At 45.9% G+C, this 16,150-nt stretch overlaps 1 protein-coding gene across 5 annotated transcripts; it reads right to left on the bottom strand.

The window, feature by feature from the left end:
* mtg2 (mitochondrial ribosome-associated GTPase 2) lies at positions 1-14,621 on the bottom strand. Of its 5 annotated transcripts, none has more exons than XM_087994804.1 (8): positions 14,469-14,620; positions 13,714-13,807; positions 9,398-9,557; positions 8,287-8,434; positions 4,527-4,642; positions 4,231-4,449; positions 2,237-2,375; positions 1-456 (listed from the first exon to the last, which is right to left on the bottom strand). In XM_087994804.1, the coding sequence occupies exons 3-8, from the start codon at positions 9,524-9,526 to the stop codon at positions 59-61; spliced, it is 1,149 nt and encodes a 382-aa protein (XP_087850930.1). In that variant the 5' UTR covers positions 9,527-9,557; positions 13,714-13,807; positions 14,469-14,620; the 3' UTR covers positions 1-58. The 5 variants fall into 5 exon arrangements, with proteins under 5 accessions (XP_087850930.1, XP_087850931.1, XP_043566582.2 ...); XM_087994805.1 differs by having other exon boundaries at positions 13,714-13,793; positions 14,470-14,619; XM_043710647.2 differs by lacking the exon at positions 13,714-13,807 and having other exon boundaries at positions 14,469-14,621.
* Between the last annotated feature and the right edge of the window lie 1,529 nt (positions 14,622-16,150).

Below are 16,150 nucleotides of genomic sequence, written 5' to 3'. Positions count from 1 at the left end.
TTTATTTTTTGACCAGTTTAATAATTTATTTTGGATATATATTTCCTCAAGTATAATTTTACCATTTGACTGGCATGCAACCTTTAATCTGGGCGTCCTCCAGGTATCCATCATAAAGTTCCCTGAGATGCAATATAAGTTCTTCAATGTTTGCACCAGTTAGTGCTGATACTGGAATTATTACACGCTTCCTTAACTTTTCTCGAAGCAGAACAAGGTTGGCTTTGGACTCTGGAAGGTCTATTTTGTTCCCAATTATACAAAATGGTCTCTCTGATAATCCTGTATCATATTGCTCCAGTTCATACTTTAAATCTTCCAGCTGCTGCCAGGGATCTGACTTTGAAAGATCGAGCACAAACAGTAGAAAGCGGCAACGTTCAATGTGTCTCAGGAAGGCAATTCCTAGGCCTTTGTTTCTGTGAGCTTCTCTGATGATTCCAGGGATATCTGCAACTGCAGAAACGAAATGCACAATTACAGCCACTTCAAGTTAGTTTGTGATGAAAATATATGTTGTTCCTTATCTAAAAATACAATTGATATAGGCATATACACAATGAATTTTAAAAGAACTAAAACCTTTGTGGGAGGCAATTCTTGTTCAGTGTTAAAAACATACACCAACACTGAAAAGTTACTTTTTTTGTTTTTTCCTAATGTAAAACTCTTTTGTATTGTCTGCTTTCTTCACCCACCCAATAGTAGCAGTTATGCCTTCAGCTATCTCAGCCCTAAACCTTCCTGCAACTGTATCTCTCTACACTGCTTAAAACCTACTTTTTGAATATAGAAATAGAACATAGAACAGTACAGCACTGAACAGACCTTTTGGCCCTCGATGTTGCGTCGACCTGTGAAATATATTTGTGGGCGGCACGGTGGCACAGTGGTTAGCACTGCTGCCTCACAGCGCCAGAGACCCGGGTTCAATTCCCGATGTGCAGGTTAGGTGAATTGGCCATGCTAAATTGCCCTTAGTGTTAGGTAATAAGGGGTAAATGTAGGGGTATGGGTGGGTTGCGCTTCGGCGGGTCGGTGTGGACTTGTTAGGCCGAAGGGCCTGTTTCCACACTGTAAGTAATCTAATCTAATCTAATCTAATCTAATTCTCAGCTCAACCCCTACACTATCCCAAAATCAACGTTATATTTTTGATCACCTTGTCTCTTCTAATATCTTCTTGCTTTGGCTTACAGTCAATTTTATTTTGCCTGATTACAAGCCTTGAAAAATGCCTTTTGGTAAAACTTCAACAATTAAGGGCATTTATAGGTCATACAGCATGGAAGCAGACCCTAAATAACTGGTTAGTTATATCGCATTGTGGAGCAGCTGAGAAATAAAGACTATCCTCTATGCCTGAAGCGTAGGTCATCAGTATTTTGACTGGATGATTTTGGTGCTGTTGTTGGAATGGAAACCAAACTCCAGCATTCTTTTTATGATCAAGACAGCAGTTATAAAAGTGAGTGCTGGAGAAGTTCAGTAGGTCTTACAGCATCTATGGAGAGAGAAACAGAATTAAACATTGAATCTGATACTATTTCTTTAGAACATTAATTCTGTTTCTGTCCCCACAAATGTTGCCAGACATGCTGAATTGTGTTGAATATTTCTGTGTTTGTTTGAGATGTCACACTATAGAGGACTCTCGATTATCCGGCATTCGATTATCTGTATACTGGATTATCCAGCAAGCTCACGAGGTCCCGATGCTTGGCTACATTATGTTATCCGGAATTCAATTAACCGAACAAAATAGCCCTTGCCCGTGTCCTTTGAATGATTGAGGTTCCTCTGTATTTTGCTGTACAGAAAAAGTGAAAACAGGGTCGCACCTTTGCTGAAATTAGGTTTGAAACTGAACAAAGCTTAAACTCATAGACAGATAATCTTTTTGTTATAATTCCCTCATGAAGGCTCACACGTGAAGCATTGTCTTGTGAGCAAGTCACAAAACGGCAACAGTAATTGAGCAAACACACCCTGCCAGGGAGTCCAGCATTCAAAAAGGCAACAACAGAGCTGATGTAGGTGAAAAGATAATGGAATCTAAAATACAAATCCTGGATTAGAAGCATTCCTCCCTAAATGTACAGACAACTGTCAGACTTATTTCTTAAGAAGGAAAAAAGGCATCATTAAACTTTCAAAGTAGAAACTTAATCTTAAGTCACTCAATTTCAACAGAAAACAAGCAATGTAAAAAGGCACATGTAACAACATGATTTACCTGCAATCTGCTCAAAGTCTTGATAATGCACCACACCAACATGAGGGTTTAATGTAGTAAATGGGTAATCTGCTACTGCTGGCCGGGCATTTGAGATTGCTCGCAGAAGAGAGGATTTTCCAGCATTGGGAAAACCAACCTTATCACAATAGAAAATAAGGTTAAGTTTTCTTGCCAAGTAATGCTGGACCAAAACAAATGCAGTTCAATCAATTATGTTTTAAAAAGGGTTAAAAAATAAGCATTTGAAGATAATAGCAATAATCGTTTCAATAACGATTAAGAAAATTGATCCTGTAACAGTGATGTGCTCAAACATGGCAAAATCTGTTACACTTCAAATTTCTTACTTCACTCATCGAACTTAGTTACTATTACTTCTCCCAGGCACCTGAAGGCCCCTGACTGATTTCAGACACACTCCCATATTAATTCCTCCTACATTCTGTAAGAAACTAGTCAGCAATCTAATGTGGTGGGGACAATTACAGACCAACAAACTGGATATTTTAAATTAAAGACATGAATAGTCAGGTAACAGTTGTACAGCTAGTTTTACCTATTTCACAAGATTCTGCATAAATACCAAATTAACAAATTACATACTGTACATTAATGATTTAGTCTAGGGTTCCTAACAGCCTTGTTACGGTAAAAGGTAAGCAAGACTCTTGTTTGTCTTGCTGTTCCATTCCTTTCATATCACAAAGTATGAAAGGAAGCCAAAAGCCTAATATCGGTGCTTGGCCCCTCAGCTAATGGTTTTGTAGGATTGGTTTTTTGGAGCTGCCAATCAGTGAAAATAACCACAGTGAATCTGGTAGCTCCCTTCTTATTGGCGTTGGTGCTATGGCAACCATATCATCTGATGAGACTAAGATTGTATTCTGGTGGCCTTGGTGGTGTAAATATCTTTTGATGGTGATAAGTGATCCTTATTATTTCAAACAGATCCACCAATTCTGCTAAGCAGTTTATTGCAGCCGATATCGCTTTTAAAAGAAAAACCTGATTATTTCATCTTTTATCTCACTGCATTTGTGGAAATTAAAATGACTCCCAAGTTTCTTTATATCAGCAACTGTGCTTGCACACCATTGACTTTACAGTAGTTTAGGAAGTCACAAATGGTGCAAATCTTTGCATTGATTTATTCCGCCATGAAGTGTGATGAGCTAAGTCATTATAAATTACTCATCACTAGGCCAATCTCTCAATGGTTTCCACTTTGAATCCGCTTATCTAATGTAGCAAAGAGATAACAATGATTAAAAATATTAAGGGTTCATTAAAAAGGTATGACAAGTTTCATTTGTCAACCAATATAATCGAAAGATAGGCAGGTCAGGTGAACTGGCCATGCTAAATTGCACACAGTGTTAGGTGTGTTAGTCAGGGGTAAACATAGGGTAGGGGAATGGGTTTGGGTGGGTTTCTCTTCGGATGGGCAGCGTGGACTTGTTGGGCTGAAGGGCCTGTTTCTACACTGTAGAGAATCTAATGAGAATCTAATCTAATATAGAGCTTGACAGAGAAGATAAAGATGAGCAGTAGGGAGAATGTGGAAGGGATAAGCCACTGGCTGTTCTTGGTCAATTTCTGGCAGTTAAGTAATGCCTCAAGGCAGGAGTCATTTGTCAGTAACATAAATGGCTTTCTAATTAAAACACTCAGTGTTGACATTATTTAAGTTATCAGTATCAAGTACATTGATTCATAGACAAACCATGTTGAATGGAAGTCATAGAACTTTCAGGCATCATTAAAAAGAATGAGTTCAATAAGAAAATGCAGGATAGAAATAGTTTCATTTAATTAATTCTGATAAAGTACATCTGAACTTTTGCCCATGGGATGAATACTTTGAATCAGAAATCAGACACAAATTAAAGTTACACAAAGTATAGCCTTACATGGTTAACCAAGGTATTTTCAGTCACGGCATTGTGCTGCATTGTTAAAAAGTAGCAAGAACAGCTTGCATCTTTACATACCATCCCAGCATGAGCAATGGTTCTGAGCTCCAGCTGCAAGACCCGTTCCTGACCAAGGTCCCCAGGAGTAGCAGTCATTGGTGCCCGATTTTCATTTGACAGAAAGAAGCGATTGCCCTTGCCACCAAGTCCCCCATAGACAGCGACATATTCCTCTTCATGAGATGACAGATCAGCCACGACCTTCCCATTTTCTTTGACTACAGTACCAATCGGCACCTGAGACCATAACAATAATTTAATTTAGCCAATAAAAACTCAAAGATTCTAAACCTTGAGAAATTTTTGTTACCCACCAATACGTAAGTGTGAGGTGCCTTTTTTCCGTAACAGTTTTTACTTCCGCCAGATTCTCCATTATTGCCGCGATAAAGGGATACAATAGAGGACAGTGATTTTATTTGCCGAGCAACTGAAAAATGAATTAAAATTTTATAAGTTACCAAACAAGAAAATAAACCTGAAGCTGAGATTTAATTCATTAACAAGTCAGGAAAACAATTAAGATTTTTTTTCCCTTTAGATATAGCTGCCAAAAAGTCACCATCAATAATGTTCTACAGCAGTAAGAATAAAACAGTGACACGTTGCATGGCGGAATGCACACCTGCCTCATGAAGAAGACTATTGCACTGCTTTTTTATCAACGCAAACAAAACAACACTACAAAGAAGTCACAGTGTGAAGCCTTGACGCTGTGACAACCATTATTATTACACAAGTGAAACAAAACAACACAATTTCTTTACACCACCATTTTATTCTGGAAAACTGCTTAGGACTTTTTGTATTGTGCAAAACTAGCTTGAGATAGCATTTAAAAACAAACTAAATACAAGGTTACAATGTTTACAATGCACTGTAATCCTCTAATGCTTTCAATTATTTCCAAATTGGAATCTAGAAATGCAAATTAGATTTTTTAAAAATGTCTAAATTGACAGGGTTTCGACTGATCAATGATTACATTGCACATTTAGAATATGACCAAGCTTTATGAAACAGAAGTCCTTTTGCCCTCATGGTGAACAGCTGGATCAATATTCATCATTCACCAAACCTCAGACAAAACAAGGCTTCATAGCTGCTTGCTCAAAAATCTCAAGCTTCAAAGAACACCAGGCTCCAGGCCCCCGTCTGCACGGAGACAGGCTCCGGGCCCCCGTCTGCACGGAGACAGGCTCCGGCCCCCGTCTGCACGGAGACAGGCTCCGGGCCCCGGTCAGCACGGAGACAGGCTCCGGGCCCCGGTCAGCACGGAGTCAGGCTCCGGGCCCCGGTCAGCACGGAGTCAGGCTCCGGGCCCCGGTCAGCACGGAGTCAGGCTCCGGGCCCCGGTCAGCACGGAGTCAGGCTCCGGGCCCCGGTCAGCAAGGAAACAGGCTCCGGGCCCCGGTCAGCACGGAAACAGGCTCCGGGCCCCGGTCAGCAAGGAGAGAGTCTCCGGGCCCCGGTCAGCAAGGAGAGAGTCTCCGGGCCCCGGTCTGCACGGAGACAGGCTCCGGGCCCCGGTCTGCACGGAGTCAGGCTCCGGGCCGCGGTCTGCACGGAGTCAGGCTCCGGGCCGCGGTCTGCACGGAGACAGGCTCCGGGCCCCGGTCAGCACGGAGACAGGCTCCGGGCCCCGGTCAGCACGGAGACAGGCTCCGGGCCCCGGTCAGCACGGAGACAGGCTCCGGGCCCCGGTCAGCACGGAGACAGGCTCCGGGCCCCGGTCAGCACGGAGACAGGCTCCGGGCCCCGGTCAGCACGGAGACAGGCTCCGGGCCCCGGTCAGCACGGAGACAGGCTCCGGGCCCCGGTCAGCACGGAGACAGGCTCCGGGCCCCGGTCACCACGGAGACAGGCTCCGGGCCCCGGTCAGCACGGAGACAGGCTCCGGGCCCCGGTCACCACGGAGACAGGCTCCGGGCCCCGGTCACCACGGAGACAGGCTCCGGGCCCCGGTCACCACGGAGACAGGCTCCGGGCCCCGGTCACCACGGAGACAGGCTCCGGGCCCCGGTCACCACGGAGACAGGCTCCGGGCCCCGGTCACCACGGAGACAGGCTCCGGGCCCCGGTCACCACGGAGACAGGCTCCGGGCCCCGGTCACCACGGAGACAGGCTCCGGGCCCCGGTCACCACGGAGACAGGCTCCGGGCCCCGGTCACCACGGAGACAGGCTCCGGGCCCCGGTCACCACGGAGACAGGCTCCGGGCCCCGGTCACCACGGAGACAGGCTCCGGGCCCCGGTCACCACGGAGACAGGCTCCGGGCCCCGGTCACCACGGAGACAGGCTCCGGGCCCCGGTCACCACGGAGACAGGCTCCGGGCCCCGGTCACCACGGAGACAGGCTCCGGGCCCCGGTCACCACGGAGACAGGCTCCGGGCCCCGGTCACCACGGAGACAGGCTCCGGGCCCCGGTCACCACGGAGACAGGCTCCGGGCCCCGGTCACCACGGAGACAGGCTCCGGGCCCCGGTCACCACGGAGACAGGCTCCGGGCCCCGGTCACCACGGAGACAGGCTCCGGGCCCCGGTCACCACGGAGACAGGCTCCGGGCCCCGGTCACCACGGAGACAGGCTCCGGGCCCCGGTCACCACGGAGACAGGCTCCGGGCCCCGGTCACCACGGAGACAGGCTCCGGGCCCCGGTCACCATGGAGACAGGCTCCGGGCCCCGGTCACCACGGAGACAGGCTCCGGGCCCCGGTCACCACGGTGACAGGCTCAAGGCCCGGACAGCACGGAGTCAGGCTCCAGGCCCCGGTCACCACGGAGACAGGCTCCAGGCCACGTCAGCGCGGAGAGAGGCTCCAGGCCACGTCAGCACGGAGAGAGGCTCCAGCCCTGGTCTGCACGGAGAGAGGCTCCACGCACCGGTCTGCACGGAGACAGGCTCCAGGCACCGGTCTGCATGGAGACAGGCTCCAGGCCCCGGTCTGCACGGAGTCAGGCTCCAGGCCCCGGTCTGCACGGAGACAGGCTCCAGGCACCAGTCACCACAGAGACAGGCTTCAGGCCCCGGTCAGCACGGAGAGAGGCTCCAGGTTCCGGTCGGCACAGTGACAGGCTCCGGGCCACGGTCAGGACGAAGACAGCCTCCGGGCCGCGGTCAGAACGGAGACAGGCTCCAGGCACCGGTCTGCACGGAGACATGCTCCAGCTCCCGGTCAGCATGGAGTGAGGTTCCAAATCCCGGTCAGCACGGAGACAAGCTCCAGGCCCTGGTCAGCATAGAGAGACGCTCCAGGTCCCGGTCAGCACGGAGCCAGGCCCCGGTCTGCACGGAGTCAGGCTCCAGGCCCCGGTCAGCACGGAGCCAGGCCCCAAGCCCCGGTCAGCATGGAGAGAGGCTCCAGACCCCGGTCAGCACGGAGCCAGGCCCCAGGCCCTGGTCAGCATGGAGAGAGGTTGCAGGCCCCGGTCTGCACGGAGCCAGGCCCTAGGCCCCGATCAGCACGGAGAGAGGCCCCAGGCCCCGGTCAGCACGGAGAGAGGCTCCAGGCCCCGGTTAGCACGGAGTGAGGCTCCAGCCCCTGGTCAGCACGGAGAGAGGCTCCAGGCCCCGGTCAGCACTGAGAGAGGCTCCAGGACCCGGTCGGCACGGAGAGAGGCTCCAGGACCCGGTCGGCACGGAGAGAGGCTCCAGGACCCGGGTCAGCATGGAGAGAGGCTCCAGGTCCCGGGTCAGCATCAGCAGTAGAGACTCCACTCTTTTCTTAAAAGAGACATCACTCAGGACTTTCTTAACAGCTTGGAGTATATCTCGTGAATAACTGAGCCATACAACCAGATTCAATTCTGCACTATGTAGAATTAGCAAACATATATGATAGCAACAGCATGCTTGCTTCGATTAATCTCAGCACATCCTGAGTAAAGGACGACAAATAAATATGGAATCATAATGACTATCCAGTGACCTCTCCAAGAAGTTTTATACACATCAGGTTTAAGTATGATTACAATGCCCTCCAGATTCAAACAGCCAACTGATGCTAATGAATGAATACTGGCCCCTCCTGGAGGGCAAGCACCACTCACCAATCATAAGAAACAATCTACCTTTTAAAATAACATGTCCTCCATCCCCTCCATTTCCACCATCAGGTCCTCCAAATTCTTTGCGGGGTTCACTGTGGAAGGTGCATATTCCATCACCACCTCTCCCTCCATACACTCTGACTGTACGGTGATCCACAAAGTAACGGGTCTAAATGATAAGAAATGTTATGGCTTGAAATTACGTTACAATCCTATTATTAAACAAAAACTCCTTAAAGCAAAGTGATCTAACTATGTGAATAAATTCCCTCAAAAGATATCAAAAATGACTCTTCTTCTTGTAAGAGAACTTTACATATATAGATTTATGGAACTGTAGGCACTCACATTTCTTGGTAATTCATGATTGTGATCATAGAGAGTACTGTAAACAATGCCCTGGATGCTGTGGTAATAAAATGGTGAGATTACAGCACTCACTGTAAGAAATAAATAAGACAGCAACTTCCCGCTTTTATAATGCACAGTTAAATTGCTAAAAATCAGGAAATTGCTTTCAGGGTTGCCTGGTCACCCCTGAAGCTGATCTACACTGGTACCTCTTCAAGAGACTTGATTTTCCAACACATGAAAAGGCATGGAGTTGTGGAACTTATCCAATACAATTCCATAAGCATACCAGAAAAAAACATTTAACAGCATCATAAATCCACCAAGCAACTTTTTTGGCAGTGAAACTTTAAATTGTGCAGTCTTATTTGTTCAGATTTTTCTATCTGCTTAATCCACTACTCTTTTCGCCCTTTATTTTGTTGAATACACATAATTCAACATTAATTAACCTAAGTTTACCTGGTTAGACTCTGCATGTTTCAGTAAGTACTGTTCAATTTGATTAGTTAAAGAGACATAGCTCCAAGAAACCCTGTAGAGGGTATCATGCTACTGGTCTCTTTAATAATCATAAATTCCATTACAAAACTTTACACTGAATCTGTAAACAGTAATTGTAATAAATAACTGCCATCATTCAGCTGCTGCTGGTTACAAAATGAATGCATATTCATAGTCATTATATGGCTACTAGAATTCTTTTTTCTACCTTCTAATTGTATACCTTTCAAAGTTACTAAGACATCTGAAGATTTTAAGAAAGACTGATTAATATTACCAGTTTCTTTTCAGAAAGCTCTTTCTTCTTCCTGAGGCCTCGAGCTTTGGAGTATTTCAAGCAACTTATGGAGAAACTTCGCACCAGTGTTGTTGGCTTAAACGTATACCAACAAATAACATGCCACATGTCGACATAACCAAACACCTTCTATGGAAATCTGCAGTGGAAGCAACTTTATGAGTGATGGGGTTTGTCTTAGACAGGTAGGCTGACAAATATAAATATTAAATAACAAATCAATAACAATTTTATTCATATTGAACTTCTAACATATTAAAAGTCACTAACTACTTAGAGTCATAGAGATGTACAGCATGGACACAGACCCTTCGGTCCAACCCGTCCATGCTGACCAGATATCCCAACCCAATCTAGTCCCACCTGCCAGCACCCGGCCCATATTCCTCCAAGCCCTTCCTATTCATATACCCATCCAAATGCCTTTTAAATGTTGCAATTGTACCAGCCTCCACCAGCTCATTCCATACACGTACCACCCTCTGTGTGAAAAAGTTGCCCCTTAGGTCTCTTTTATATCTTTCTCCTCTCACCCTAAACCTATGCCCTCTAGTTCTGGACTCCCCCACCCCAGGGAAAAGACTTTGCCTATTTACCCTATCCATGCTTCTCATAATTTTGTAAACCTCTTTAAGGTCACCCCTCAGCCTCTGACACTCCAGGGAAAACAGCCCCAGCCTGTTCAGCCTCTCCCTACATCTCAAATCCTCCAACCCTGGCAACATCCTTGTAAATCTTTTCTGAACCCTTTTGAGTTTCACAACATCTTTCCAATAGGAAGGAGACCAGAATTGCACGCATATTCCAACAGTGTCCTAACCAATGTCCTGTACAGCTGCAGCATGACCTCCCAACTCCTGTACTCAATACTCTGACCAATAAAATAAAGCATACCAAACACCTTCTTCACTATCCTATCTACCTGTGACTCCACTTTCAAGGAGCTATGAACCTGCACTCCAAGGTCTCTTTGTTCAGCAGCACTCCCTAGGACCTTACCATTAAGTGTATAAGTCCTGCTAAGATTTGCTTTCCCAAAATGCAGCACCTCACTTTAAACTCCAACTGCCATTTCTCAGCCCATTGGCCCATCTGGTCAAGATACGTTGTAATCTGAGGTAACCCTCTTCGCTGTCCACTACACCTCCCATTTTAGATGTCATCTGCAAACTTACTAACCGTATCTCTTATGCTCGCATCCAAATCATTTATGTAAACGACAAAAAGTAGAGGACGCAGTACCGATCCTTGTGGCACTCCACTGGTCACAGGCCTCCAGTCTGAAAAATAACCCTCCTCCACCACCCTCTGTCTTCTACCTCTGAGCCAGTTCTGCATCCAAATGGCTAGTTCTCCCTGTATTCTGTCAGATCTAACCTCGCTAATCAGTCTCCCATGGGGAACCTTGGTGAACGCCTTACTGAAGTCCATATAGATCACATCTACCACTCCGCCCTCATCAATCCTCTTTGTTACTTCCTCAAAAAACTTAATCAAGTTTGTGAGACATGATTTCCCACGCACAAACCCATGTTGACTATCGCTATTCAGTCCTTGCCTTTCTAAATACACGTACATCCTGTCTCTCAGGAATCCCTCCAACAACTTGCCCACCACCGACGTCAGACTCACTGGTCTATAGTTCCCTGGCTTGTCCTTACTACCCTTCTTAAACAGTGGCACCACGTTAGCCAACCTCCAGTCTTCTGGCACCTCATCTGTGACTATCGATGGTACAAATATCTCAGCAAGAAGCCCTGCAATCACTTCTCTCGCTTTCCATAGAGTTCTAGGGTGCACCTGATCAGGTGCTGGGAAGTTATCCACTTTTATGTGTTTCAAGACATCCAGCACTTCCTCCAGTGTAATACAGACATTTTGCAAGATGTCACCATCTATTTTCCTACAGTCTATATCTTCCATATCCTTTTCCATTGTAAATACTGATGCAAAATACTCATTTAGTATCGCCGTCATTTTCTGCAGCTCCACACAAAGGCCGCCTTGCTGATCTTTGACGGGCCCTATTTTCTCTCCTGGTTACGCTTTTGTCCTTAATGTATTTGCAAAAACTCTTTGGATTCTCCTTCATTCTATTTGTCAAAGTTATCTCATGTCCCCTTTTTGCCCTCCTGATTTCCCTCTTAAGTATACTCCTACTGCCTTTATACTCTTCTAAGGATTCACTCGATCTACCCTGTCTATACCCGACATATGCTTCCTTCTTTTTCTTAACCAAATCCTCAATTTCTTTAGTCATCCAGCATTCCCTATACCTACCAGCTTTTCCTTTCACCCTAACAGGAACATACTTTCTCTGGATTCTCGTTATCTCATTTCTGAAGGCTTCCCATTTTCCAGCCGTCCCTTTACTTGCAAACATCTGCCCCCAATCAGCTTTCAAACGTTCTTGCCTGATACTGTCAAAATTGGCCTTTCTCCAATTTAGAACTTCAACTTTTAGATCTGGTCTATTCTTTTCCATCATTATTTTAAATCTAATAGAATTATGGTCGCTGGCCCCAAAGTGCTCCCCCACTGACACCTCAGTCACCTGCCCTGCCTTATTTCCCAAGAGTTTTGCACCTTCTCTAGTAGGTTCTTCCACATGATGAATCAGAAAATTTTCTTGTACACACTTAACAAATTTGTCTCCATCTACCCCTTAACACTATGGCAGTCCCAGTCCATGTTTGGAAAGTTAAAATCCCCTACCATAACCACCCTATTATTCTTGTAGGTAGCTGAGATCTCCTTACAAATTTGTTTCTCAATTTCCCTCTGACTATTAGGGGGTCTATAATACAATCCCAATAAAGGGATCATCCTTTTCTTATTTTTCAGTTCCACCCAAATAAATTCCCTGCATGTATTTCCGGGAATATCCTCCCTCAACACAGCAGTAATGCTATCCCTTATCAAAAATGCCAGCCCTCCTCCTCTCTTGCCTCCCTTTCTATCCTTCCTGTAGCATGAGTCACAAAGATGTACTTTGGTCCGACTCGTCCACACCAACCAGATATCTTAATCTAGTCCCATTTGCCAGCACTTGGCCCACATCCCTCTAAATCTTTTCTATTCATATACCCATCCAGATACCTTTTAATGTTATAATTGTACCAGCCTCCACCAGTTCCTCTGGCAGCCCATTCCATACATGCATCACCACCTATGTGAAAAAGTAGCCACCTAGGTCCCTTTTAAGTCTTTCCCCTCTCACCCTAAACCTATGCCCTCTAGTTCTGGACTCCTCCCAACAAAGACCTTGTCTATTTACCCTATCCATGCCCTCATGATTTTATAAACCTCTATCGGGTCACCCCTCAGTCTCCGACGCTCCAGGGAAAACAGCCCCAGCCTATTCAGCCTCTCCCCCAGAGCTCAAACCCTCTAACCCTGGCACTTCACGAGTATTTTCAAACAAAATTTGAAATCAAGGCATAAAAATAAATATTAGACAAATAAGTAAAATGAGCTAAGTTTTAAGGGATATTTTAAAGACATGACGATGTTTAGAGAACAAATTCCACAACTATGGACCAAGGCTGTTGTATGCAAGGTTGTCAATGATGAAGTAAAGGATATTAGAGATGAACAAGACCAGAATTCATCTTAGGTGAAATCGACAACAAGGAGCCACACTTGTAAATGAAAAGCAGAAAAGTTTGAGGAGATTTGAAGAAAATATTTTTCACTCAAAAGTGGGTGGGGGGGGGGGGGGGGTTGGAAAGCACGAGGATAGTTGAGGCAGATAACCTCATATCCTTCAAAAAGTATTTGGATGAACACTTGAAATGTCACAGCATTCAAAGCTATGGGCCTAGTGTGGGAAAGTGGGACTAGCTTATCATTAGTATATGTTTGGCAGTACAGACTTGATGCGCTGAATGATCTTTGTAAGAGGAGTGCAGAATTTAAGAGATTTGCAGGGCCAGAAGTGACAAAACAGGGAGTGGTGATTTTGCAAGATTTGAATATACTGTGCATTTAACAGACATAATACAGTTTTGTAAGACTTGCCACTGCAAGAATTCCAGAGATGAAACTGTAAGGAATTCTGGCAAACATCTGATCAACTGGGCTACAATCACCTCCAGTGCTAAATATTATGATATGTGAAAACAGGTGGTAAAAATCCAGTGAACACCAATGTATTTTTTAAAAAGTGAACTTGATGGGCTAAGTGCTGTTTGCAATTTCAAATGTTTTATGTAGCAAATAAAAATTAATTCATCACTTTGAACAATGGCTTTTTGACTTTAAAAGCCCAAAGTATTTGAATATTTCCAACAAACCTTATGATTGACAAGTAGATTCACCAGATTATATCATTTGATCATTCAAATGACATTTTCTTCTGTACAGGTCTGGTATCCACAAAGTGATTAACTAAAGATCAGTACAGGAAATAGTCTTTTCTTTGCCCAATTTCAATTTCTTACAGTTACAAGTAGTCACTCAGACAATTGTTGTCAACTGCCTTAAAAGGTTGAGAAATTATTTAAGTATTATTAACTATTTCTTCCTTCATACTTTAGTAGATTAAAAGTTAGAATTTTATTCTTCCGAATGAGATAAATAAATTTCCTTTTGAAACAAACAGTTAAGGATTAGAATCATACTCAGAATTGTTTGAAACTTTCCTAAAGCTTGGTCATTTCTGAATAATAAACATGTGAAATACAATGGATGCTGAAGATCTGAAATAATAAACAAAAAAAGCTGGCAAAATCCACTAGAGGTTGTTAACATTTCGAGTGCAGTCTGACTGTTCAGAATTGGCTGAGAGTTTGGAGTAATCAGTGCAGTGGTGGCCCTGGTCATCTCCCCGCTTTTTCAGGTCCCTCTCCATCAGGACCGCAATGAGGCCTACAGCCAGCAGTGCTCATAACGCGAGTCCGGGGATTCACACGCGGCCTCTGGATATCATCAACAGAGTGCAAACCTTTCCCCATACGGCTGAAAGGGGGTGCCCATACCCGGGTGGAAAGAAAACGACTCAGAAACCCAACTCTCTCCCCAATCCGACCCCCACCCGCCAAATACTCACCACCCGCTGCCACGGAAACCAGAGTGGGCGGTGCTTCTGGCAATCATCCCAGTGTCAAAGGGGCGGGGCAACTGGTAGACACCCCTCAATGGCACAGGGGGCGTGGACAATAATGGACCCGCCCCCCCAGAGTGCAGGATGGCAACTGGGTTCGGGCGGATTGTCTGATGACGACACCCTGAATAGGCATGTAGGCTGGGACTATAGTCATAGCCCCGGAGCGCGTCATCATCACGGAGTTAGGGGCGGGTCATTATGGGAGCCACACCCCCAAAGGGCACAGCGGTCGGAAAAACCGTGCCGCCAAAAGGAATCGGCGTCAGGTGACCACGCCCTCACAGGCACCAGGCGGAGATATTGCTGACCACGCGCCTTTTGGTGGGGTGAGGCGTGGCCTAGTGGCCTCGCCCCCAGTGGAACGGGGAGGGGCTAATAATGGCCGCGTCTCCAGAGCTCCTGGTGACTGACAGCCGTCACCACTGGAATAGAGGCGTGGCGTCTTGTTAGCCACACCCAAGGGACAAGGGGGCGGGGCAATGATGGTCACTGCCCTAGCAAGGCGGGGTAGCCTTGTTACCACGCCCCCCACGCTAAGAGGCGGTGCTTCTGCTAGTCCCACCCACAAGGAAGTGGTGGATCTGAGGAGCTGCTCCAGTTGGGAAAGTTACACTCTCACCTACACTGGAGAAACCTGAAACTGTGCAATTTCACTAAATTCTAAATGAAAATAAAATACAGTATTCATTTTAAATAAAGCAGTTGGAAATTTATTGGAGGACCATACATTAAAGAAAAACCACTGTCACAAACTTGACTGAAACCAACCAATGCTGGAAATCATAGCAGGTCAGACAGCACAGATGGAGAGACAGCAAGCGAACGTTTCGAGTCTAGATGACTCTTCATCACAGCTGAAGTGTAGAGGGGACAGAATTTATGCAATAGAGTGGGGGGTGGCACTGGGTGTAGGGTGCCGGTGAACAAAAGATATTGATAGTTCACATGAAGTGATCGGGATGTGAGAATGGTAGAACAACGATGTGTTCCTGTCAGACTTGAAAGGCCAGTAGGTGGGATGGGGATGGGAGGGGAGGACATGATAACCAATTTAAAAAGGAGAAAGGTGTCGAATTCGATATTAACTCCAGAGGATTGTAAAGCATTTACTCTGAAGTTGAGATGTTGCACCTCCAATTAGCACTGATTCACTGGGAACACTGCAACATATTGAGGACAGACATGTGGGCATTAAAGCAGGATGATGTGTTAAAATGACTGGTTATGGGAAAGTCAGACTGGAGGTATTCCGCAATGTGGAACAATACCCAGTCTGTGTTTGGTTAGCACAAACTTGAGGTTCAGGAGTGTGGTTCTGGAAAAGCACAGCAGGTCAGGCAACATCCGAGGAGCAGGAAAATCGACGTTTCAGGCAAAAGCCCTTCATCAGACATTCCTGAAGAAGGGCTTTTGCCCGAAACGTCAATTTTCCTGCTTCTCGGATGCAGCCTGACCTGATGTGCTTTTCCAGAACCACACTCTTGACTCTAATCTCCAGCATCTGCAGTCCTCACTTTCACCACAAACTTGAGGTTCACAACAACTGGTTCTTGCTGCTGTGGGTCATCTCACAGCATGACCAGATCGATCTTTCTCTGCTCACTTCCAAACAGTTTGGAAATGTT

This window comes from Chiloscyllium plagiosum, unplaced genomic scaffold (assembly GCF_037043375.1).
Source record: "Chiloscyllium plagiosum isolate Xiang-an unplaced genomic scaffold, Cpla_swu_hap1 HiC_scaffold_15, whole genome shotgun sequence".
In the NCBI taxonomy this organism is placed as follows: Eukaryota; Metazoa; Chordata; class Chondrichthyes; order Orectolobiformes; family Hemiscylliidae; genus Chiloscyllium; species Chiloscyllium plagiosum.
Note: the sequence above shows the minus strand (reverse complement) of the source record. Positions and strands in the feature narration are given on the sequence as shown.

Bases quoted from the DNA above. Each gene is read 5' to 3' on its own strand.
- mtg2 (XM_043710647.2), bottom strand. From the start codon at position 9,526: ATGTGGCATGTTATTTGTTGGTATACGTTTAAGCCAACAACACTGGTG. The intron at 8,435-9,397 runs GTAATATTAATC...CTTATCATTTAG, and splicing joins AGCTTTCTGAAAAGAAACTG to ACCCGTTACTTTGTGGATCA. The intron at 4,450-4,526 runs GTGGGTAACAAA...TTATGGTCTCAG, and splicing joins CACCTCACACTTACGTATTG to GTGCCGATTGGTACTGTAGT.